Source organism: Notamacropus eugenii, chromosome 3 (genome assembly GCF_028372415.1).
Source record: "Notamacropus eugenii isolate mMacEug1 chromosome 3, mMacEug1.pri_v2, whole genome shotgun sequence".
Classification (NCBI taxonomy): domain Eukaryota; kingdom Metazoa; phylum Chordata; class Mammalia; order Diprotodontia; family Macropodidae; genus Notamacropus; species Notamacropus eugenii.
Window position 1 is genome coordinate 93625522 of NC_092874.1, and position 25274 is coordinate 93650795.

General features: G+C 33.8%; 1 protein-coding gene across 9 annotated transcripts in view; it reads left to right on the top strand.

Annotated features, from left to right (window-relative positions):
• KMT2C (lysine methyltransferase 2C) overlaps positions 1–25274 on the top strand; it is a 285522-nt gene that overhangs the window by 201820 nt on the left and 58428 nt on the right. For 7 of the 9 annotated variants that reach the window (XM_072652159.1, XM_072652155.1, XM_072652152.1 and 4 more), the window contains 8 exons: positions 5148–5331; positions 14047–14151; positions 14556–14603; positions 15810–15947; positions 16133–16165; positions 16257–16376; positions 23123–23261; positions 23481–23695. In XM_072652159.1, coding sequence (XP_072508260.1) covers positions 5148–5331; positions 14047–14151; positions 14556–14603; positions 15810–15947; positions 16133–16165; positions 16257–16376; positions 23123–23261; positions 23481–23695 — 982 coding nt within the window. The remainder of the gene's footprint in view (positions 1–5147; positions 5332–14046; positions 14152–14555; positions 14604–15809; positions 15948–16132; positions 16166–16256; positions 16377–23122; positions 23262–23480; positions 23696–25274) is intronic. The other 2 variants (XM_072652156.1, XM_072652157.1) reach the window with 1 other exon arrangement.

The following is a 25274-nucleotide window of genomic DNA, read 5'->3' on the forward strand; positions in this document are numbered from 1 at the left end:
ATGGGAAATGAGACATTTGTGGTGATGTTTCTGTCTCCTGCCTCCCCTGTTTTAATAGAGGTTGAGGAGTTTATGGCTTTACCTTCCAATCCTGGGGCTGAGGGTATTCTTGAGGTCTGAGCTTGGTTGGATTTTGCAAGATGATGTGATCTCCCAAAGATGGATTTGTGTACTGTGTATACGTGATTGGATGCAACTCTTCATATCTTGTTGTTTAATTCCATTTCTGCTTTATAAGAATAACAAGTTGGGCCTGAGGATCTGGAATCCAAATGTGGTAGTTTCAGTCTCATCATTGATAATAATAGTTTTTTGAAAAATATTGATGAATTTATATTTTCATCTCCTTGTTAATATCTTCTTGTTAGGTTTGGCCTAGTTCACCAAAATTTCTGTGGATTACTTTGTCCCTGTACTGTTCTTTTAACTGTTTCTTCAGGTGATACTGCTTGACATTTGCAGTGAAACTCGTATAAAGCATTTAAATGTTTGGCTATGGAAGTTTTTGGGCTTTGTATGCTTTTATTGTTCTTCATGTTGATTAAACTTCTACAGGAAATATTGATAGTTCATGTTGTTATTTCATCCTTTTTTCCATTTTCATTAAGAAATATTTTAATAAGTAGCTTTAATGGAATATCTTGGAAGTATTGTTAATTTCCCTTAGTTTTACTTTACACTTTTATCCTTTTTTTCCTAATGTCTCTATTTTTAATGATTTGAGGATCTGATTGCCCCCAACAAATCCAGGTATGCTCTTAGGTAGATAACCAGTTGGTCCCTATCTTTGAAGATACAGCCCCATTTGCATTTTGGGTGCTTTCACTTCTCACAGTTCTCTTCTTAAGAACCCTTCTTAGAAAGCTCCCATGTAGTAGTTTGCAGTGGTATTTTGCCTTGATAAAACTACCTCCAAAAACAGACGACATATGCTCTTGATTCTCAGAAAGGGCAAAAGAGGTGTACAAGTTCCCTTCAGTAATTACTCGTTCTTTGTCTTATTGCACTATCCAAATAAATGCTCTATTATCTTCTAAAGGTATGTCTATGTGAATCCAAGACTGAAACCTCCAAAGGCTTGTTAAACCTAATAACTACTGCCCCCTTGTGGCAATGCCTCATGTGGATACAAATTGTAATATCCAAAAGAATCTGGAGAGTATTGCTCAATCAGCAAGCATTTTTAAGTGCCCAGCGCTATTGTAGAATAAAAATATGTACAATTTCGTTAAATATGCTATCTTAAAAGGATAACTACTCTTTTTAAGTTGTAACTACACTTTCTGAAGTTGTAAGTAGTTACAAGAGCAGTCTTTCAGTTAGGCTCGGGTTACCAGACAATTTTTAATCTTCGTTCTTTCAGACAAAAATTCCAGCAGCAAAAAAAACCTAACCTATGGTGTCTGTCCACAAATACCGAAAGTATTGCTAATAAGGACTAGATCTTCTACAGAGAAGCAAATCTAAGCAAATAGTGTTTAGACTTGTTAGAATGCGACTTGCTATCTAAGTATAAGTACACTGTAAAAGTATATTTTATTCAAAAGAACACAGTAAATTGAGAATGAGCAGCTTTTTTAGAAGGTATGTTCAGATTAGTAAATCCATGAATTACAATCTTAGAAGCAAGTGGTAGACTATTGGCATAAAGCAGACACAGGTAGAAAAATGAAATGAAAATACCTGACCATTCCTCAGTCTACTTAACCAGATCTTCACCCAGTTTATACTGAGCAACTGGGTATTTCCCAGGGCCATTTCCTGGAGGTCTTCTGTCATCCTTTATATATCCTATCTCTCTTTCTGAATTCTTCTCTATGCACATGGTTCATATATCTCAATATCTACCTCTAGTCACTGTTCTGAGCTCTTATTCTGCATCACCAATTGCCTTTCGCTCCACTGGATGTCCCACCATCATCTCAAACTTATAATAACCAAAAATAGAACACCTTCCTGAGCCCTCTCCTCTCTGCAACTTTTCCATTCTCATTAAAGGTATCATGGTCCTCTTATTACTCACATTCATAGCATCAGTGCCATATTCAACTTCTTACACTCATCTCACAGATCCAAACTTTGGTTATGCTTCGTCATTTATACCTCACAACATTTCTCCTACCTGTCCTGTTTTCTCCACTCAAACAGCTACCACCCTCAGGCTCTCTTTACCTCTCTTTTGGACTGTTACTATTATAGCCTCCTTGATTATCTCCCCTCCTCAAAATTCTTCCTGTTTCAATCCATTCCCTGCTCACAGGAGATTAGCTCCTCCATACAGGTTCATTCTGGATTTGGGCAGATAAGAGAAATACTGTAGAGACATTATTCTTGATGGTGGCAAGCCAAGACCAAGGGTGGGGAGGAAGCATCCATCTGCCCTTGCAGCACCCCCAGCATTTTGCATTTACTGACTAGTGCTCGTTTGGTTTATAAAGAAGCATACAAAGGAAACATCATGCCAATATAAGCTAATAAGTTTACATTAACTACAATTATATAATGATGTGTCAGCACTAAACAAGCACAGTGCTGGTGTTTACAGGCTAAGCTTATCAGCATAGCACAATTGCTGAGTGAATGCCCATGGGTCATGGATACTGGCTACTTATATCAAATTGAATCCATGCCACCTTACACACATCTACCAAAATGTCTTTCTTAAAATATTAGTCTTATCTTTTTCAGTATTTTCTCCTCTCAGTAAGCTCTCATGACTTCCTTTTACTTCTAAGAACAAATCGGCAGTGCTTCCATGTTTAAAGCCCTCTAAGGACTGACCTGTTACTACATTTCTAGACTTCTTTATGCACTAAATAATCAAGTTTCCCTGGTCTTCTTGCTGTTTCTTATACAAGTTGCTCTCTCCCTCTCTGTGTATGTATATTTTGTAATAATATGCTGTCATCATATCCCATATGGAACACTGTGCCCCCTTCTCCCTGTCTTATAGTTTTCCTTGTTTCCTTCAAGACTTAGCTCAAGTGCTTCATTCTGCAGGTCTTTGCCACAAACCCCTGTGACTGTGTTCCTTCCTTGTGCTCAATGCGTATCTGAAATGTATGTGGTTATTTATATGCTATCACCTCCTTATGGATGTTGTGGGTTCCTTGAGAGAAATACTTAATGCAATTCCTGGCACACAGAAGCTCTTAATAAATATTCGTTGAGTGATTACACCTGGGAACCTGGAGGTAGCTAAGTGATCCAGTGAATAATATACTCAATGTGGTGTCCAGAAGACTTGTGTTCAGAGGTGGCCTCAGATTGTCTCTACCTGTATGACCCTGGGCAAGTAAGTTAGCCTCTACTTGCCTCAGTTCCCTCAGTCTCAAAATGGCGATAATAATAGCATATATTTTGCAGGAATGTTGTAAAAACAATCAAATGAGATTATATTTATAAAAAGCACTAAGCTTAGAGTCTGACTCATAGTAGGAAATATTTAAATGCTAGTTAAATCCCTCCCCTTAGATAAAATAAATGAGTTTTGAAAATACATAATAAGCTGCCATGAAGGAAGGAATATTTTTGTGATAAGGAAAAGAAATGGAATATTCAATTACTCAGGTATCTTCTGTAGCTCTCTTTTTGAAAGCAGAACAGCTAATTAATTCCTGACTTGAAGGAATGAAGGAAATAACAAAACATGGTTGTCATCTATCCTTACCAAAATGGAAAATTGAAGTGACTTCCATTTTAACAATGGAATAAAGACAGTAGGAAAAGAAATCCAAAAATGTTATAACGAGCTGTTTTCTCCTAGGTGTTTTCAGTTTAATTCAGTAGATGTTAATTTTAAGAATCTGGAAAGCTTAGAGGAGATGATTGAGTTGTTTGTTTTTTTTCTTTTTTGTTTACATTACTATAATTATGGATATTTTCCATTTTCCTTATGTTATAACCATAACCACATCAATATAAATATAATAGAAGCAAGAAATGGTAATTTTTCTAAACATCTTTCCAGTGAACAGTTCTAAATATTTCATTTTGCATACATCTTTTTACTTGTGGTAAGATATTTCAGTTTTGTAAAGTAAGCCTTTTTTGAAGTATATTGAGGTTCAGAATATTGAAATGCTATAATTAAAAGTAATAAGAAATTACTACTTCATTGTGATAATTACTTTCCTCCTATCATGGCTTATCTCATAATTTAACTCACTGTTAGTGCTGTTTAGAGGATTTGCACCATATTTTGCAAATGTCAGGTTGAGAGAGGCTATTTTAATTTCTTCATGAGTCATTTATGGTTCATTGCTTGACTGATGATAGTATTATCTGAAGGTTTGTTTGATATCGAGAAGTTCATAAAGCCATTAGATTACAGTAAGGTAAGAGCTATGGGTTTATTGTCATTGAGAAATGGTGGCAGTATGAGTCACTTGCTAAACTAAAGAACAAATTCTCAATACCCAGGATTACTAACTAACCTAGGGAAAGTGTCTTGACTAAGCTCCTCATACAGGTAAAAAATAGGAGACCTAGGAATCAAACTTAGGCCTTCTTATTCCAGAATCACTGCTTTTGGATACCCTATGTTGGTGCATCAGAATGACTCCTTACCCTTTTTGTTGGCGCACTATTTGTGATTTTTTTAAAAAGTTCAGTGTCCAGGCCATTTCCACGAATGAATCTGTCTTAGGACATAAAATATTGGGTTTTTGAAAAATACTCAACATGTAGATTCTCTTGTTTGTGGATGTTCAATAGACTTTAATTTGTATGAAAGCATTTTGGGTTAAAAGAGGAAAATGATCCACCAAAGTTAGGTTTTTTTTGGTTAGGTTTGAAATTTTAATTATACTTAAATTCTAATACTTAAATTGCTTTGTATGACAGTTATTGGATGCATATTTTGCTTTGCAGTTGACATGGATTGCTTTGCAGTTGTGTGATTCTGCTGGGCTTTTCTAAACCCAAAAAGAGTTAATTTCGCAACTAATAGTTTAAACAACCCTTCCTTGCAAAGAACTTTGGCTTTCTGCATGATCAGCTTTTGTGATTTTGGAATAGAATGTAGTATCAAGTATAGTTTTTGTTCTACCCATTGTTAAGTAAGTATTGGAATGTTCAAATTGTTTTATAGAAATGTGTCAATATTCAGAGATAACTGAATATTATTTCTGCTTATTTTCATCTAGGAAGCCTTCTTTGGAAAAGACCTTCTAGATACAAGTAGGCAGAACAAGTTGTGTCTAGATAACCTGTCAGAAGAATCAGCATCTCAACTTGGGTGTAAAACTAGTATGAACACAAACTTTTTAGATCCTACTTCTGACCCCCTGCTCAGCTCAACCTCAACTCCAATGAAACCAGGAACTCAAGGTATGTAAAGTTCGTGACAATTCAGTAAGTTCTTACTTTATTTCCTTTGTGTCTGTAGTTTGTGCCTTAAATATTTATCATTTTAACAGTTATCTCTTTTTTTTCCTGACAATGTCAGGAAACTGGCATCACATACTTTTCAGGGATATGTGGTCTACCTTTTCTCTTACAATGCAAAATTGAATGAGATACAACCTGTTATAGTGGTCTTAGAATCAGAAGATTAGAATTTGAGTCCTGGCTCCATTTGGCCCTGAGCAAGTCACTTCATCTTTATGAATCCTCTATGATTGCTTATACAACCTACCTTAGCAAGATATCATGAGAAAATCTTAAAAGGGTTCAGAAATATGAATAATTATTGATAGTAACATACTAGATTATTTTCCCTCTCTTGGTGTTTCTCTTTTGCATTTTGTGTTTATACATAAATCATCTGGAAAATTTGGAAAGGACAATAACATAATAGACTAAATATCTCAAGAAATTTGTTTTAGAACTTACGGCTGTGAAATATTCCTTTTTTTGTCAATAAATTTTGCTATTTTCTCAAATGGAATTAGAAATGGATTGTATTTTATTTTTTTAATGGTCTTTCATTTTTTAACTTTAGTTCTCCATATACTGCTATGAAGCCAATCATGGCAGTACACCTGAGGACTGCTGCTGTGAGTCATTTTAAGAGTCTAATCGCACAGTATAATGAACTCTATTTCTTCAGCAATAAACTAAACATTATTCAATAAAGTAAAGCATAACATTCATCCAACATTCTTAAGCAAAACATAGCATCTAATACATATATCTCATAACAATAGCAACGTGCTTAATCAATACCAACTATCCAAGTAAAGTCCTTTTACAAAATACCATGCCATCCACCCCTATGTCACAGAAAGAACAATCTTCTTAATCAATACACAGTGTCCAAGTAAAGTCCTCTTTCATCTTGACTTGAGGATGACTTCCAAACCCCATAGCTCCTTCTCTATAGGCTGACTACTCTCTGCTGTTGTCTGGGTTCACATGCAGGCAACTCTCCGCTCCTGCTTCTTGTGTCAGCTCATGAGAACTGTTCCCCTTTAAACTCTTTCTTTTGTCCAATGGCAGGCTTCAGGGGCTCCTGTCCACAGCTTTTGTCTCTAGGAAAACAAGGCTTAACAGGGCTTAACAGTATTTGTATACATTACCAGCGTCATCATCTCAATTCACTCATGAAGACCTACAGACAAGACTTCTTTCTAAGAAATAAATACAGATCAAAACTCAGGACTTCTCTCTGAGAAATCAACACAGACCAACAGACAGAGATTTGACATCACAAACACTCTTTCTGTTAGGCCTCCGCACAATTTCCCGTAGCCTATTCACGATCACTTCTCTGTCAGCTCTGCTTCTTTCTCTTCTCTCTAAGTTCTGTTTCTGACTCATCCCTCTATGGCATGTATACTGTTTCTTATCAAAGACTCTTGATGGATTGAATCAAAGGCACTTGATTGGCCAAAACTCAAACAGTAAAAGATCCTACTTTCCTTGCAGTTAAAACTGCATATCACTTAAATCCATGAACCTTTTTGTTATGTGGACCTCTGGCAATCTGAAGTCCATAAAATATGCTTTATGAAGCAAAAAAATAAAATATACAGTATTACAAAAGAAACCAATTTTTAACAAATAAATACTTAGTTTTTTTGCTATCCAAGATCATACAATCCCTGAATTCTCTCCAAAGACTGCTTCTGAAGAACTCAAGATAAGAGCTTGTCACCATTCACAGCCTCTTTTACATTTTCATTATATTTCTTTTAGGTTTAAAAATGGTACCTCTTCTTATCTCTTTATTTGAAAGATGAGACTCTATGTAAAGCTTGAAGGAACTCTTGATAGCATGCCATAGTGAATAGCCTCTTGGGTTAAGAGTCCTGAGTTCTACTCCAGTCTCTAATGTATATTATCTGTAATCATGCACAAAGCTCATACCTTCTCCCGAAGTAAGTTTTCAAGACTTTAGATTGGAAAATAGTTGCCAGTCTTGAATGGTATAGGTAATCTCGCTTGGCCTTCTCCAATGCCATTAAAATACAATTCTGGATTAAGAAAATACACTGAATTAGATAAAGGACAAAATTAATCCTTAAATATTTATACATCCAAAGTCAACATTAAAGTTTCCCTTACTGCTATTTAATGGGAACAGCAGTCGTTTGGAAATGCAGAAACTTTTTCACCTCTAATGACATGACTATAAGCAAGTCATTTCACTTCATTGGGATTCAGTGTTTAACTTGTGGAAATTTTAAAAGTTCATCCTCATATTCTAATGGTTCCAGTATTCTGTTCAAATTTTCTATTATAGCAACTAAGTGGACTATAACACTTAATCTTCAGGTTTTATTTAAAATGTGGGCAAATACCACCAACTTTTTTGATACATTATATCATTTTTCACTATTATAAGACAAGTTGTGAGATGTTAATTTTATTTTAGTAGTTTCCTCAAACTAGTTCGTATACTAGTTGCATGCAGTTTTTAATCTTCTGGCAGCAGAAAAAAAAAATTAGCCTATCTGAAATAGAGAGAGATTCAATGTACTTCAATTTGAAGGCTTCAAGAATTGCATTTTTCCAAAAGAATCTCCATAAATTAGATTTCCAAATGACCAGAGCAACATTATTATTGTTGTTGTTACTGAGTCATTTCAGATGTGTCTCACTCTTTGTGTTTCCATTTGGGATTTTCCTGGAGTGATTTGCCATTTCCTTCTCCTGCTCATTATACAGAGGAGAAAAATGAGGCAAACCAGGGTTAGGTGTCTTTGCCCAGGTGTGTCTGAGGCCGCATTTGAACTCAGGTCTTGACTGACACCAGACCCAGTATTTTATTCACTGCACCACTTACCTGCCCCATTACTATAAACATAGCATATAATTATCTTATTTTTTTACCTCTCCAAAAAAGTGGACAATAATTGTTGACAAATGTAATTGGAGCATAATATTAAGTTTTTATGTTATATATTTGTGTTAGATCTTTCCTCTGTAGCTTGTAATGTCTCTTAGGTAAATTTGGTTTTTAAGCCATAATGTACTAATGTGTAGTCTAATGTAGGTAACATATTGTTGAAAACTCAAGCAGTTCCTGTTCTTAAAAGCATTTTTGTCTTAGAGTATGTAATTTGTCAGCTTCTTTTGTACATATTTTTTGAATACTGTTTCTTAATGAATATTTTTTATATTTTGCTGCTATCCTTTGAGTGGCAAAAGGAATTCTAAAAGCATTGTAAGCAAACTGCACATAAGGGCGTGCGCACACACACTTTCTTGCCCCTTTTCTGGGACTAATTGTTAACTATCTTGACATGGATCTTGTTAAAGTTGCTCTGTTACCAGCTTCATTGTCCTGAATGATCAATTACGTACTCTAGACAAACTGTTGACATGTAATCCCAAACCACAGGGTCTTCACTGCATCTTATTTTTTTCGTTCTTCATCAGTATTCCAAGGAAGCAATAGGAACATGTTTCCTGATGATAGAGGAATGTTTTATATGTCTCTATCCTCTCAAAATCAGGAAGTGCATAGCATCCTTTTTTTTTTTTTTACCCACACGTGATTATACAGAAGATAGAGCTCATGTAAAAGGGATTTTCAAAATAGCAATCATCAAAAATACATGTAGTATTTTGAGATTTTTCAAAGTACTTTTCTCAGAATTAGTCCTGAAGTGGATAATTTTATTATTATCTAATTTATGAATGAGCAAATTGAAGATCAAAGAAGTGTCTCCCCTAGGGTTTCAAATTAGCAATTGTCAGAATGTGTCCATGAACTAAAAATGTTCTGACTCCATATATCCTATGCTATTTCTTCTGTTCTGTGCTGTGTCTTGGATAGTCGATTGCCGTATCTAGATACTGCTTTTTTGGAATGAAAATATGAAACAAAAAAATATATATTTATCTTTAAAAATGTTTTATTAAATCCATAGCTAGAAATTTATTTTCCATGTTGGTTATTGGTGATCATATTAATGGGATCCTGACAGCTTCAGAAAATTCTATACCTTTCTTTGGGTAAGTGAGTCAAAGTGGGTAGGCTTATTGCAGGTGACTGCAGGCTTTGCACATTTTATTTCCTAGGACAAGAAAGTTCATAGGCACAGTTAGCAAAAAGTACTAATTTTAGCAAAAGGTAGTAATTTTGTTTTTGCACAACACAGATACAGGAGATTATGTGCTTTCTGTATTTACCATATTACAGATAGACTAGACCAGGTGTGACCTTCGAGGTAGGGAGGGGGTGTGTGTATTAAGGGGATTTATTCTTTGAACTTTGGATTCAGTAAAGGGCCACGCTTTAAGACCTAGAGGGCCACATGTGCTCTTGAGGCCATAGCCTCCCTAACCCGGTACTACACTGTGAAATAAACAGGGGCAGTTAGATGGTGTAGTGGGTGGAGAGCCAGATGTGAAGTCAGAAAGACTCATCTTTGTAGTTGAAATCCAGCCTTAGGCACTTACGAAGAGTCAGTCAGACACAGTTTGAAGAATTGCTGAACAATAATGAACCAAAATGAACGAAAACCTTTTCTTTGAAATTAGTTTCATTTCTTTCATTTAAACTTTGCTTTGTTCCATGTAGTACTGAACTGTGTGGTCTTAACTGAAAGGAAATCTTGAGATCTTGTGCCTGCACAATAGAACTCTCAAGGACTGCTATGAATTGTGTACCACGAAAGTTCTATTTTCATTAAGGTGATTCCCTGAACAGATAAAAATGCCCTCATTAAATATAAAAATTCTTTCTAAGGAATATTGAATGTGAATGAACCAATATTTTTTTCTCTCTTTTCATCTTGAAAACCATATTGGATTAACACTTACAAACCCCTATGAAAAGTTAAGTTGGTGGATCTTTTTACACATTGTACTTTGGATTGTTTTACCAACCTTCATTTCTTGCTATTATTCTGTTTGTCAGAGTTCAAGTGCTGGCCTTTTCCCTTTTTCCCTTCTGACAATAAGCAGATCATCTCCCTGGGCCTCATTTCTCATCTTTATTAATTTGGACTTAATTACATCCAATATTCTTTTGACTTCCAATTCTATAACCATGCGATCCTTAATTCTGTGATCTCTACATATTTTTCCTTAAATATGTTTCCTGTAGTCAACCTTCACAGTTTCTTCTATATTAGCAATTTTTTATCTTCTTTCAATTGCCTTTTGATTTTTTTATAGTCCCAATACCTTTCATGTTTTGAAGTATAGAAATATTTTCATATTAAATAGTATAGTAGTATTCTATTATATTATTAGAATACTATTTATGTTACACCCTCAGCCATAGAACAGAAATTACATAATGATTTTTGTGGTTAAAAATAAGGTAGCTATGGAGATAACTTTTTAATTATATCTTTAGGATATGGCATTGAATCAGAGTATCCATTTGGTTTTGTAATTTGTAATGTGTATTTCAAAATTGTTCTCCAGAAAAATGGTGCCAGTTTTGTAGTTCTATCTGCTTGTATTCTCATTCTCATTTTGTTGCCATTTGTGCTTTGTTGATTGGCTGTTTCCTTTATTTTGTATCAGATTTTTAAAAGATCCAGATTTGAACTTTTGATTATATTGTTTTAGGGTGTATCAAATTTATTTGTATTCAAATTAATGTGACTACCATAGTTTGTTATACGTTTTGAACATATTCATCTTTCTTTTCTCTAGAGTATAGATAAACACATTTTTTTCCTTGTAAATTTTTAACTCAGTAAATTTTGAATTTATTGTACTATATGCTATAAGGTATATTTAGAGACTTAAAAAAAACCAGATTATTCATTATTTTCTCAAAGATTTGTATTAAAGCCTTTCTTCATTGTTTAGCAGTCTTGAACCATTATTTGCAGGTAGAGTAAAACCATTGTTTTATTATTGAAAGAACAAAGGGCTCAAAATCAGAAGACCTAAGTGTTCAAATTCGTTGTTCCACCATTTAGTTATCAAGTTGGATGAATCCCTTAGTTACTGACGGCCTCACTTTCCTCATACAGCCAGGAGTATTATTCTTTGTCTTTTCTTGTTAGCAAGCACTTACTAAATTACCATATGCTACTTATTCTAGGAAGCTCTAGGGAAGAGTACACTAAGAAAATTCAAAATGGTACTATTTCTCAGGGACGTCACATTCTAACCAAGGAGACAACATGCTTATAACTACAAACATAATATATGCAAGACTTGTTCAGTTCTTTTAATTGTGTCCAATTGGGTAAAGATACTGGAGTGATTTGCCATTTTGTTCTCCAGCTCCTGGGGTATAGTCAGTTGGAGAAGATGAGGAGAAAACTTTTTAATTCATACATAGATGAGAGAGGTCAGTTTGAACAGGATTTTTGGTTCTGTTTATCTTTTTGAGAGTTATGAGGATATGTGAAATAATGTAAAGAAAAATATCATCGTAAGGTTCTGCTTATGAGATGCTTCTTTCATGATTAGTATCCTTTTTTCTTTGTTGTGTAACAGTGTTGCCAGAATTATCAGTCTGTCTTGAAATTTACTAGTTTGTTTCCTTTTACTTCTTTTTTGTATATTCCCTTCCTCCTCTTCCTTGTTTGTATTTCTGAATAAATTTTATCTACTTTTTGGAAAATATTGATGAACAGTTAAGGCATTTGAAGTGTTGCAAAAAATGTTGAGTAATAAATCTGATTAGTTCATTATAAAAACCTTGTCACCAAATATTATAATTTTTTTGTACCCATGGTTAGCTTTCTAAAAATATAATTTTGTCAATAATTTTTGGAAAATATCACATGTACTGTTGAGGAATAGTGTGGTAATAGAGGAGAAAAAGTTAGCTTTAGTGCCATGATTTCTTATCTCTTCCCTATATTGGTTGTGTGATCAGTTTAGTTAGCCTCTCAGATTTGCCACGCAAATCTTTTAAGATGATTGTACAGGCGTCAGTAGGGAAATTTCCTCAGTTGGAGCTTTTTCTACGTCAATGAAATCACAGGTGGAGCCCCCATAAAGGTATAAGACATTGAACACTTTGAAATATGTATGTACTATGGATATTTTCCCAATTTTGAGGTTGGTGGATCTGCAACTCAGAGAAATTAAATGACTTGCTGAGTAATCATAGTATTGGAGGTGGAATTCAAATCCCATTTCTTTGTTTATTTATTCGCAGTTCTATTGTTTTCCCATCCTTCAAGGGTATTTATTTATTGTCTCCATGGGACTAACTTAGAAGCAATGGCATTATTTTTTGGATTAAATTAAACATATAAAGTACTTCATACAGAGCAGTTGACTTAATGATTTTCCAGCACATTGTATCTCTTTTCCCCTTCAAGAAATCTTGACAAATAGATTTTAGAAATTACTTGGTAGATAACGACTAGTTAATTGCTATATGATGTCTTTCACTACAGACAGTCCATTAAATAAAGGTTTTAAAATATTTTGTTACTTGTAAAATTTTAGTTCCCCCAAAGATTTTTTAACATCTTCTTTAGCAACATAGTTTTCCAAAATGCTAATAATAAATCATTGCAACAGACATACTTCATATGTCACCTGGTGAGAGAGGAATTTCAGATATGAAATTTAATTTGGCAACAATACTTTATAATCAGGTACTTTTATGGTCTTTTGAAATTCCCCATCCAAAAAGAAATAATAAGGATCAGTATTAACTTTTTTAGCTTATTCGGAGTCAGCTGGCTTGTCTTGGGTTTAACTTTATACAACTAGTCATCAGAAAACTCTAGTTAGTGTCTTTCTAGGCTGTTCATGATGTGATACGTATAATATTCTGGTGCCAATCCAGTACCAGGACAGCATGTGCTTTACATTTTTGGTTCATTTATGGTGTTAATGTCACAGGGCAATTATATTTGTTTCTGCAAAACTGTTAACAGTTGTCAAAGAATCGTAGATATACCTTACAAAGAAATTGAATTTAAAATCTTTACTCATTGACATGGTGCTATACATCCTAAATGTAATACTACAAAATATTTAGAAGATTCTGATTCAATGAGAGTAGACCTGTTGATTCTGATTCATTCTGTGCAATTGCTTATATGCTTGCCATATTGTTTAAATCTCAGTTAAATAACTGCTCTGAATACCTCATTTAACATAAAAATCAATTTAATGTATTAAGTTTTTAAATTACTCTGGTCTCTTATATTTCTTTCATAACTTGTCCCTCCATATTTAATAAACTACATTCTCATTGACATTCTTATTAACTATTCTCCATCTCTTCTGCCTTTTTCTCTGTCAGGCTCTTTTATAGGCCTGTGTCTTTGTGTCCATTATTAGGTTCTTATTACCATCATTATGATTTTATTGAAAAATTCTGGAAATATTACAAATAAGTTCCATAAATCATTTTTGTTTTAACAGCATTCTAAACATTTTTATATGTCATCTGTATTTACATACGCCATTTGTAGAAAGTAGTAATATAAATTTTTTTCTCCAGAGAATTGGCCTACCAGATGATAACTTTTTTTTTGAGCCTCTGCTGGTCATAAAAATTATCTCCTAAGGTCATAAAAATTACCTCCTAAGGTTAGAAATGTTTATAATCTTGAAGATACCCTCTCATCAAATTCTAAAGCTTTCTGAATTTCTTTTAAGTAATATATTTAGCATATTCCACGTCATCAGCTTTTAATGTTTTATTTCCTTTAGGTAATGCTGATGACCCATTGGCTGATCTGTCAGAAGTATTAAACACAGAAGATGACATCCTAGGAATACTTTCTGATGATTTAGTAAAATCTACAGATCATTCAGGTACGTATAAATTCTTGGTAATTACTTGAGTGTTATCATAGTGTTATATGTATTATACCTATCATTTGAAGGACATCATTTCTGAATTTTTTGGAGAAATTTCATGCTACTTTATTTGATTTGGTTCTGTTTTCCTGCTTGTATGTGAAAGGTATTTGCCCTTGACTCTTATGCTAGAAGTCTTTTTGGATGTAATCATACATTGATTTTCTCCCATCTCAATCCTGTTTTCTCTCCCTCTCTTGCCTTTTTTTTTTTTTTAAAGCTCTCTTGCTCTTGCTTATCTGCTCAATATCTTACAGAATTTCTCCTTAGTTCTCTCTCTCATTTGCTGTTTTTGGGATCATTTTTATTTTTTTCTCTCTTATGATAATCATCCATTTTATTTGGTTTGGGTCTTGTAGGTCTTGATTTATGCACTTTCCAGGTTGAGAACTCACCTTCCCCATTTGGTAAGAATCCACATAATGGATGAACCATGACTAGAAGTAGTTTTTTTTTTTTTCGTTGTTACTTCAGCAAAACAACGTATATGTGCATGCATAAGTATTAGTAGTGCTTTCTTATTACTAATTCATGCTTTCATTTTTCACTATCTTTGTGTAGTTAAAACAACTTAATTTGTAATTTTTCTGTGTCCTGGATTGAGTTCTAAAAATAGATTAAAAATTGAAAAACTATTTTTTTTGCCTGTCCATGTTTCCTTAATATATTTTCTTGCCTTTTTGTTGTCTGTCATAACATTAAATAATTGATTCTTCAAGCTGTTGTATGAAACTTTGTTAATTTTAGGTTGGAAATTTTTTTGTTGCTATTTAAACAATATCACTACAGTATAAAGCATGAGTAAAACAACTTTCTTGTCTTTCTTCAGAGACATTCCTCAAACGTTAATTAATGCCAATTAGAAGGCAACCATTTAAAACTGTCAATTTAAAAAATGTTATCAGTACACATTGAGTTTCTGCACCCAGAATTCATGCAGACTCTCCACTCCCCGTGGCTCCTTGCTTCCTTGAAAATTAATAGTAAAATTTTTGAATATGGTAGTTGTTTCGTTGCACAGCTAAATTGCACAGTATAAAACGGCCTATTTGCAGTAAATTGACTACTTTCTGTTTACAAATAGGTATTTGAGTATTTTGATAGGTGCGGATAAAATTTATATTTTTGCAAATTAGCTATAAGATAGTAGGAATTCAGCAGAAAAGCAGTAGTATCCTTTTCAGGTTAGGAGTCTTAATTGGTATCAGTTATGTTGTTAATATTCTTGTGGATATTCCGTCTAATGAGAGATATTTCTTCCTCAAGACTAGTCAAAGTTGGTAGTTTTTTTTTTTGTTTGTTTGTTTGCTATGTATTTTTGTGTTCTTTGAAATTCATTTTTAATGAAAAATTCTTTAAAACTGCAACTCCAAATATAATATGCCTAATATAGTATACAGAATGTTCTTATATAAAACTCATCTTTTTGCTCACTAAACAAAACTGCAAATTATTTGGAAAATTTTGATGGTAAACTTAAATTAGAATTCTTTCATTAATGTGAAGTCAGATAATCTGATTTTGATTTATTATGGTTAAATTGTATGTTACACCACATTTTTATATGTGTGTCCACTAAATTTATTGTCTGATTTAATGTTTTATTTCTTTAGCTGGCCTAGATATTGGTTCCATCTCTGATGATCCTTCCTCTTTGCCTCAGCCAAACGTTAATCAAAGTTCACGGCCATTGAGTGAAGAGCAGCTAGATGGAATCCTCAGCCCTGAACTAGACAAAATGGTCACAGATGGTAAAATATTTGCCCTACATCTAGGCTTTCTAAAAGACATGAGTAAATACAATTTTCAAAGATTTCTGCATGCTTTAATTATTCATTTAACACACATTCCTTCACATGAATTAAATTTAGTACTATTGTTCTTATAACTATCTAAAAAAGATGACTAATTTCTCCTTTTTTAAACTTCATTTCAGGAGCAATTCTTGGAAAATTGTATAAGATTCCAGGTACGTGTTCCTATTCTTTTTGTTTGTAAAATTTTTATCCTCCTAATGGTACTTCAGCAATTCCTTATTTTAATTGCTATTTCTTTTGCAGAGCTTGGCGGGAAAGATGTTGAGGACTTATTCACTGCTGTACTGAGTCCTGCTACCACTCAGCCAACCTCACTGCCACAACCTCCACCACCACCACAGTTAATTCCATTACATAATCAGGGTATGTCCTGATTTGGTGCTGGGGGTACATTTTCTTTAATCGATTTTTGTGTGCATTGTAATTTAATAACAAGAGAATATTGTTACTGCAGCCTTGATTGAAGTACACCTGGAGGGGGATGGTAATGAAAGAATGCTGAATGTTAGGATCTTGGGAAGATTTATCCCTTGTGAAGCCATGGAAACCCTGAACTTGATCTTATTACTAGGATTTAAAGTTTCTGGAAGTCAGTCTATCTGTGGTCAGCTAATATTCGAGGAATTGAATTAATTTTGCCCAGAGTAGTGCTGGGTAACTTAAACTTTGTGTCCATTTATAGTTAGGAGGTATGATGTGTTGGGTCCCAGATAATGTGTTGTCATTCTTGAATAGTCTGTGTCCATGCAGGCATCATGTAATTTTTCTTGTCTTGCCTTGTGAAAGGTACTTAATCCTATTTGTAGCCAGTTTTGATAGCTGATTCAGCAGTTATGAGTCCAGAAACCCAACTCTAGCTCCTGTAGTTCTGATGAATCTACTCTGAATATTTGTCTAGGAGTTGTGTTTTCTAGTATTATAGTTGAAAATAAATTGAGGTTTCCTTTGTGGGAAGGTATGGAATTCTTTTTACGCAAAGGTGTTTTGGTGATTTAGTAACTGATTTTTTTTTCTTAAGGACAGACAGGGTTTACAGCCTTACTTTCTATTAATTGTGTATTTGTAAGCAAAAAGCAAGATTTTAAAAAATATCCTTTTTCAGTGTTAGCCAATTAACAATTTTCTTTAATTTTGTTACTTCTGCATTAGTGTAAGTAATCTAAAGGAAATCCTAATTTCCAAACCAGTATTCCATACCTCCCTTTGCATACTAATTCCTTAATTTTGCCCAAATGACTTCATTTTACAGGATCTCAGTTTAGTTGTTTCTAAAGTGAATAATTTATACTAAATGCTCTGTAAAATCACTTAACTCTGTTATTATTTTGTTTCACTTTCACTACTCAAATAAGAATCCTTTTACATGTGGAGAATTCAGCATTACAAAAATGCAGTAAAAGAAGGCAAAAGAAAAAAAATGTTAGCTAGTAAATAGGAATCGTTTATTTAAAAAAACTTGCCAAAAAATTGCATCCTTACATTTTTTACTTGATTAAAAATTTAAAGTATTTTCTTTTTTTATTATAAACTAATAATCATCAATGAATATGAACGTCACTTTATGAAAACTTTAAAGTTCTTTTATGTAGTTTTTAATGTCTGCATTAAATTAGCACAGGAACAAAAATTTGTCCACTTTTCAATTTCTTTTTATTTTATTTTTAATTTAGAGAGTCTGTTTTCTTTCTTTTGTTTCTCTCTACCCCCTTACTGTCTCTCCACATATCCTGCTTACTGCCCTTCTCTTCGACAAATAAGCATAATCAAATAAAACAAATCCATACTTTGGTTGTATTTGCAATAATGCATCGCAGTCTATAACTATTAAATCTCTACTTACTACTCCTAGAGGTAGTTAGCGTGAGCTGTTGTTAAATCTTCTGAAGTCATGACTAATCATTTACCTTGATTAGAATGAAAAGGTCTCTTAAAATATTTTCCCCTTTGACTTTTTGAAATCTGGAATTATCTCACTCTAAAGAAGCCAACACCTTTCTGATGGTTAGAAAAGAATTATCACATGAGTACGTTAAAACTGATAAAGAAGCTTCCCAACCCATATCTTTCATTCTGGCCTGGTAAGTGCTTAAAATACACCAATAGTTAACAAGGAAAGAGAAGCAGAAATCAATTTCCTACTATAAGTTTGTAGAAATGTTCATGCCCACTGGTTTGGGAAGCATAGAAATTTTTTAAATGGAATAATGTTGAAGGAAAAAACTTTGCCATTAGTTAATTAACTGCTTGCATTTGTGGAGTTGATTCTTGAGTGTTGTTTGTTTAGTTTTTATTGGCAGAGTTGTTTGGTGTTTCATTTTGTTTTGTTTTCAACATTCATAGTGTGTAGTAAAAAAATGGATGCTTTTATCATAAAGGACTATGAATATGTTTCAATATTCAGTACTTATTAAATTAGTTTATTTAGCTATAAGGTCAAACAAGATTTTTGATCTTCAGTGTCTTCCATTCCTCTAAGAAATTATCCTTTGATGTAACTGAAAGTAGTGGCTAGTTATTTTACAATTGAGAGCAAAAAACCTAACATATTCTCAACATCTACATGGGAGACAATGTGCCTGATTCATTTGGAGGGCATATTGTGAATTGTTTGTATAGAAAAGTGAAACTGCTTTGGGGACAATAATGACAAGTGTTGTTACTTGGCAGTGGTCACATCAGCAGTTCTCAACCACTTTTGTAGTCATAGGTTTTACCTGCACCTTTATTAGTATTTTTGTTAATAATCTGTTGTTGTTCAGTCATTTTTCAGTCATGTCCAACTCTTCGTGACTCTATTTGGGATATTCTTGGCAAAAATAGTGGATTGCTTTGCCATTTCTTTCTCATGAGGCAAATAGGGTAAACTGACTTGTCCAGGATCACACAAGTTAGTAAATTTCTTAGACCAGATTTGAACTCAGGAAGATGTCTTCCTGACTTTCAGGCCCAATACTCTAATTCACTGTACCACCTAACTTCCTTAGCTGAATTAGTGATCTTTAAGGTAGAGGAAATCATCAAATATCATGAATGCATGACAGTGAAATGTAAAATAGTACAAAGTACAGTAATTTTTTCATTCAATGATTTAATGTTTTAGCAGGTAATAAAATGCCATCCTTATGAAAAAACGTCCTTTTCAGGTAGAAAGTTTTTCTAGTTCTTTTATTGTAGCAGTGAATTCTAAGGTATTAATATTCAAATTATAAGTGACACAGCGACAACCAAAGTCTAGGTTTTGCTACCTTTCCAAACATCCTATTCCTTACTGCCTTTCTGTATTCCAAAACACTGACTTCAGCATGATACTCCCATCTCCCTACTATGAACATTTTGACTTAGCTCCCATTCACGCCTGAAACTCTTTCCATACTCAACTTGGCCTTTTACCATCCCTGGCTTCTTTCCTGTTCCAGCTAAAATTTTACATTCTACAGAAAACTTTTCCTGATCCCCTTTAACCTTAGTGAGTTACTTCCCACACTATCCCTTTTGTATCCTGTATGTATCTTCTTTGTATCTAGTTGTTGACATGTTTTCTCCTCCATTTAATGTGTGTTCTCAGAGCCAGTACTCTTTTGTTTTATTTTGGTCTTTCTGTATATCCCCAGTTCTTAATATACAGCCTGGCTCATAGTCAGTGCTTATTAAATGTTTGTTGACTTTTGCACGTGATACTACTTTCCCCTCTTTCATGCCTCTGATCTTAAAAAAAAAAAAAAGTTATTCTGAAATTTAAAACCAAAAAAGACAAGTTTCATACAAACAGAATACAAAAAAAGGATGCTACATGAGATTGTGAATCTCCATTTCATACTCTTCGTTTTTAAATGTGTTTTGTATATAAAATATATTCTACTTGTTACTTGCAGAACTGTTCTGCACATTAGTGTTTCTTCATTTCTCTTTGTTTACTTCCATACTTTAAAACAACACGATTGAAGTACTTTATTTTCCATGTTGTAGATGTTGTCTTGTAGACATTGTCTACCATGCTATAGAAACCCTCTCATCCTGGAAATTCATTCTCAATCTGGACTTTCCACATTGGAAGTACTCTTTTCACCTGAAGCTACTCCTTCTAATTGGCTGTTTTGTCCCAGAGCCTCCATTTCAATGAGGTTCCCAAGGCCATGCATCCCTTTATTGCTCTTGAGGCTTCAGACTTCCTACATGTACTCAACGGGGTTCTTTCTTGTTTTCCCCGCCACCTCCTTTTATGTGCTGTCTTCCTGCTTTAGAATGTAAGCATCTTGAAACCACTGTTGTTTCTTTTGTTTCTCTTCTGACATGCAATAAGTGTGGATTACCAGTATAGTTCACTTATCCTTCTTCACTTTTCCAAACTATTTCTTAATGATCTAGGCATTTTAGTCATTCATTTTTTCTCTTAATTTTGGTAAAAACAAAGATATTTGAAAAAGAGACAAAGACACGAAGTATAATACGTGGTAGAATTTTTTAATTGAAAGTATATGATTATTGAAAACTGTTAGACCTCTGAGTTTGTAGTGTAGAAAGTAGAACATTGGAGAGTTATAGCATAGTCAGATGTGAGATTTTTGTGCTTTTTTTAGAGTGTGTATAAAGGTTTTTCGTGTAACAAAGATGGAATTACTAAGAGAAGGACAGTTAGGGAGGTCATCAATCATAAAATGGGCTAGTTACATGGAGAGTGCTTGAATTACCCCTAGTATTTGAGCAGTCTGCAGAGAAACTGATGAAAGCCTCTTAGCATACTGTGTGAATTCATTCAGTAGTAAATTTATGAAAAGAAGTCAACAAGAGTTCCACAGGATAGATGAATTTTGATCTCTTTTTTTGAAAGGAATACTTGCGTCTATCTAAACTCCATTTTATTTGAGTATTAAGAATTTATTGACATTAATTTTGTTGATTTGCAGTTACAACTTCCCAAGCTTACTTATTTTAGGATATAAGTATTTTTTTATATATTATATTTATATAAGTTATATTTTCTATAACTTCTTATTTTAGGATATAAGTATTTTTTTTTTTTTTTGCTTTTCCATCCTGTAAGCTGAATTATGTCATCCTAAACCTCAAAATTTTAGCATTCACAATGTTTTTAATGTCTGTCACTTTTAACCAAATTAAGGGCAGTGCTTTAGAACTACCTAGTATTTATATTTCTCAGTATTTTTATATTTGCTTACCATATGGTGTATGCTTCTAAAGGCTAGAACAAATGTGTTCTTTGTCTCTGCCCAGACACTCTTAGACCCTCCCTTTAGAACCAGCAATTGTTCTTCTTTGTCATTGCTGTGTATATTATTCTCTTAAAAAATTTTTTCAAACTAGCAAGCATTAATTAAGCACCTCCTATGTGTCAGACACTATGATAAGGACTGAATATACAGAGAAAGAAATAATCCTTGTCCTTTCAGTTTAAATGGGAGATACCATGAAAACTACTTTATACAAACTAAGTATGTAATTCATTGTAAAAGGCTCATAAATTTGAAGGAAGTAACTAGTATTAAGGGCGATTAGGAAGCCTTCTTGCAGAAGGTAGAGGTTTAGCTGATACTTGAAGTGAAGAGGAAAAGAGTCCAGTCATCATATATAGAGAGAGAATGCTCAGAGTCAAGATGAATATTGTGTTCTTGGAAGATCCTGCATTGCTAAATCAAATTACATATAAAGGGTAGTAATGTGTAAACAACTGGAAAGGTAGCATGTGTCCAGGTTATAGAGGGCTTTAAATGCATTAGGGAACATGAGATTACAAAAGCAAAAAAATAGCCATGTTCAAATATCTTTTTCCACCAGCCATAAACCTATGTAAACACCTACATAGCCTTGAATTTAGCATCTTTGAAAATATCTACCATTTGTCAAACTAAACCTGTATATGATCAGCTCCTTAAAGAAAGACTTTTTTTGTACATGTTTCGTACACTTTCTGCTATCACAGTACTATGTATATAATAATCCATTCAAGTGAATAAATTTTTACTTTAAATTTGGGGATTTTTGTGGCCTTTAATCACATTGGCTAAAGAAGCTTTTTTCAAAATGGACAGGGTGTTGAATATGTATTCAAACTGACCTTAGTTTGAGTCCTGATTCATGTTGCTTAGAATATCTGAGAACTCTTAATCTTGCAGACTTGTGGTACTACTTGCTTCTCTCTCTCTCTCTCTCTCTCTTTTCTTTTTTCTTCTTGATGTCTTTTTTTTATATCACCAAAATTCTTCTCAGTTATTCTCCTCCACTTATCTCCTCAATAGCCATCCCACTTAAGAATATTTTTTAAGAGGAAAAAGAGCAAAACTGATTAATACTTTTTTTGGGGGCGGGGGGGTTAAGTTTTTATATAGGCCTTTGGTTTCATCCATGAATGTGTATTCATTCTCCCCCACTCATTTCTCCCACCTCCACCTCCTAGACTTCTCATCATCACAGTCATAAAACCTGGCCTTATCCCTAAGAGCAAGTTGGAGCAGGGTGGGGAGGCAGGAGATGGAAAGCACTGATTTAACATATGGTTATTTTGAAGTCTAGTGAATTTATGTATGTAATTCGCTTTTATCACTAGAAAGTGCCTCATCAGTATATTTTGTTGATGGTCATTATTGGTGTTCATTGGGTCTAGGATATAGATTTTAGAAAGGAGCTTTTAAAAGATCATCCAGTCTACCTAGCTTCATTTTTTTGATGAGGATAAACGAGGCTTAGAATGTTGCATTTGTTTTCCCAAAGTCAGAGAAGTAATAATGGAGAAGAGATTTAAACTGAAACATTTTTATTCTAAATCTGTTGGTTTTTTCCTTCTCCAGCATGAACTAATATATAAATTAAATAGATATGAAATACAAAACCTTTAATACCTTGAACATTATTGAAAATCTTTCCATTTAACTTGTAGAATATCTTTTCTCTCTCTCTCTTTTTTTTTTTTTTTTTGCATTTTTTGTTAGGAGTGAAAGAAACCTTTGCCATTTTTCCCTCTGGCATATGCCAGTCTAGCAGTTAAACTTGCACAAAGAATTAGACTACTGAGACTTTAAAATACTTAGTTGTTTTTATTTTTCATAGCTATTATGTATGTGTAACCACTTAAATTATTTTTTTCTCATCCCAAGGAGATGGTGTGTTTTCTCGCATGCCACTTATGAATGGTCTTATTGGACCTAATCCTCATCTGCCTCATAATTCTTTGACTCCTGGAAATGGATTAGGAACTTTCTCTTCTATAACACAGTCCCCATATACTGATACCAGGTAAATAATTCCAGAATTTAAATCATGGTGATTATGGATGTGTATCAATTAATCTTCACTTACTAATATACTTAATCTATATGGTGTTAAGAAATTATTTCCTGTTGACAAAATAGACCAAAACTGTATCCTGAAGATATGTCCTGTGATTCCAAACTTATATCTCAATAGACCATGTAGGAATAATTTGTCATGAAACTGAGACATGTATTTTTACAGGGATAAAAATCCTGCCTTGAATCCACTGGGGAATGATCCTCATAGCTCTTGGCCATCATCAGCCCCAGCTATGGAAGGAGAAGGTGATACTATGTCTAATACCCAGAGAAGCACTCTCAAGTGGGAGAAAGAAGAGGCATTGGGAGAAATAGCAACAGTGGCACCTGTTCTCTATACCAACATCAACTTTCCCAACCTTAAGGAAGAATTCCCAGGTCAGTTGGTATATTAATTAGTTGAATTAGTATACCTTTCTATCTTGTGGTGCCCCTCCTCCCAGCAGTATATTAAGTCAGGTTCATGCACTCTGTTGAAGGACTCTGACCTTACCACCAAAAGCCCTTCCCCAGAATCCTTACTCTTTCCCTTTACCTCTGAGCTTCAGTTTCTTCTGTTTATGGTGAAAATAGACTAGAGAATGGGTAGAAGTTTTTTTTTTAAGCTTTCCTCTCTATGATTGTGAAGTCGTATACTTTTTTTGACATTTTTCTCTCCCACTTCTATGTTGTAGTCTTTTAATCAGTAATGTAGCTAGTCCTAAATACGTAGCCTGAAAACTGAAAGGCCTTTTAGATTAGTTAAATAACTACCTGAACAACAATTATTTCGTGTAGTCCCATATTGTACTAATAAGAGCTAATGTTATTATTGTCATCAGCATCATTTTAATAATAATTTTTGTTGGTTTTGTTGTTATTAATTGCTGTTATTACTATGCTTCGGAAAAATCACTGTTAATTATTTGGAAAATGTGTTAGAATGACCATAGACTTCAGGCTGGAAGACCAGTTAAGAATCTATAATGTTAATTTAGGTAACAAATAATAAGTCCTTGAACACTGCAAAATGGCTGGCTTTATCGGTGAAAAAAATGGACTTTGTTGTGAGAGATGTTTTGGGAAAACTTGTAACTTACTGGAGATAGGTAGTGAGGAGTTGAGAATGACATTGACATTTGAATCTCTTCTCGCTTTAGAGGATCATGATACTACTGACAAAAATAAGGAAATTTAAAAGAGTAGGGGACCTAGGGCAAAAAAATGAGTTTGTTTTTTGCCATGTTCAATTTGAGAGGTCTGCTAGATATCCAGTTCGATATGTTCAATAGATGGTTCATGATCTAGAATTAAAGTTGAAGAGTGAAACTGGATATGTACATGTGGTAGTCTTTTATAAAGTGGTTATAGTTATGATTCTGGACAACAGTCTGGCATGTGGCAGTGAACAGCGGTAAATTTCTATGTGGCAGATGCAGAGAGTGTGTTGAAAAGCAGAAGCCTGAGATAAGCTGTAGAGATTAGAAGGCATAGCATTAATTGTAGGCTGCTGAGAATGCCCTGAAAAGTTTGAGCTGCTGCTATCTGTGAGGAAAGCAAAGTATTTTACATGTATGTGTATATGTATATAAAACCACAGAGATCATGAGTCATACGATGCTAGAATTATCACTCCACAGGCGTAGAGGAAGAAACTAAGGTTAAATGACTTGTATAGACTGCTCTTAAGTGCAGAATGTGGTAGGAGATGAGTGATATCTCCCAACTGCAGGTGGACATTCATGCTAGACACCACACAACCTCTCACTTTTTGTGATAGGACACTCAATTGCTCAATGGCACAATGTGTTTGATATTGAAACATAAAGTAGGATTTAACTATTTTATTTGTATTATATTTTCACAATATTGTTTACATTATTCAAGTTAAAAATTAAGGAATCAGAGTCTGAATTCCAATTTTGTCTCTTTTCCTTATGTCTAAACTAAAACTATTCTCCTTTACATTTCCTAAAAA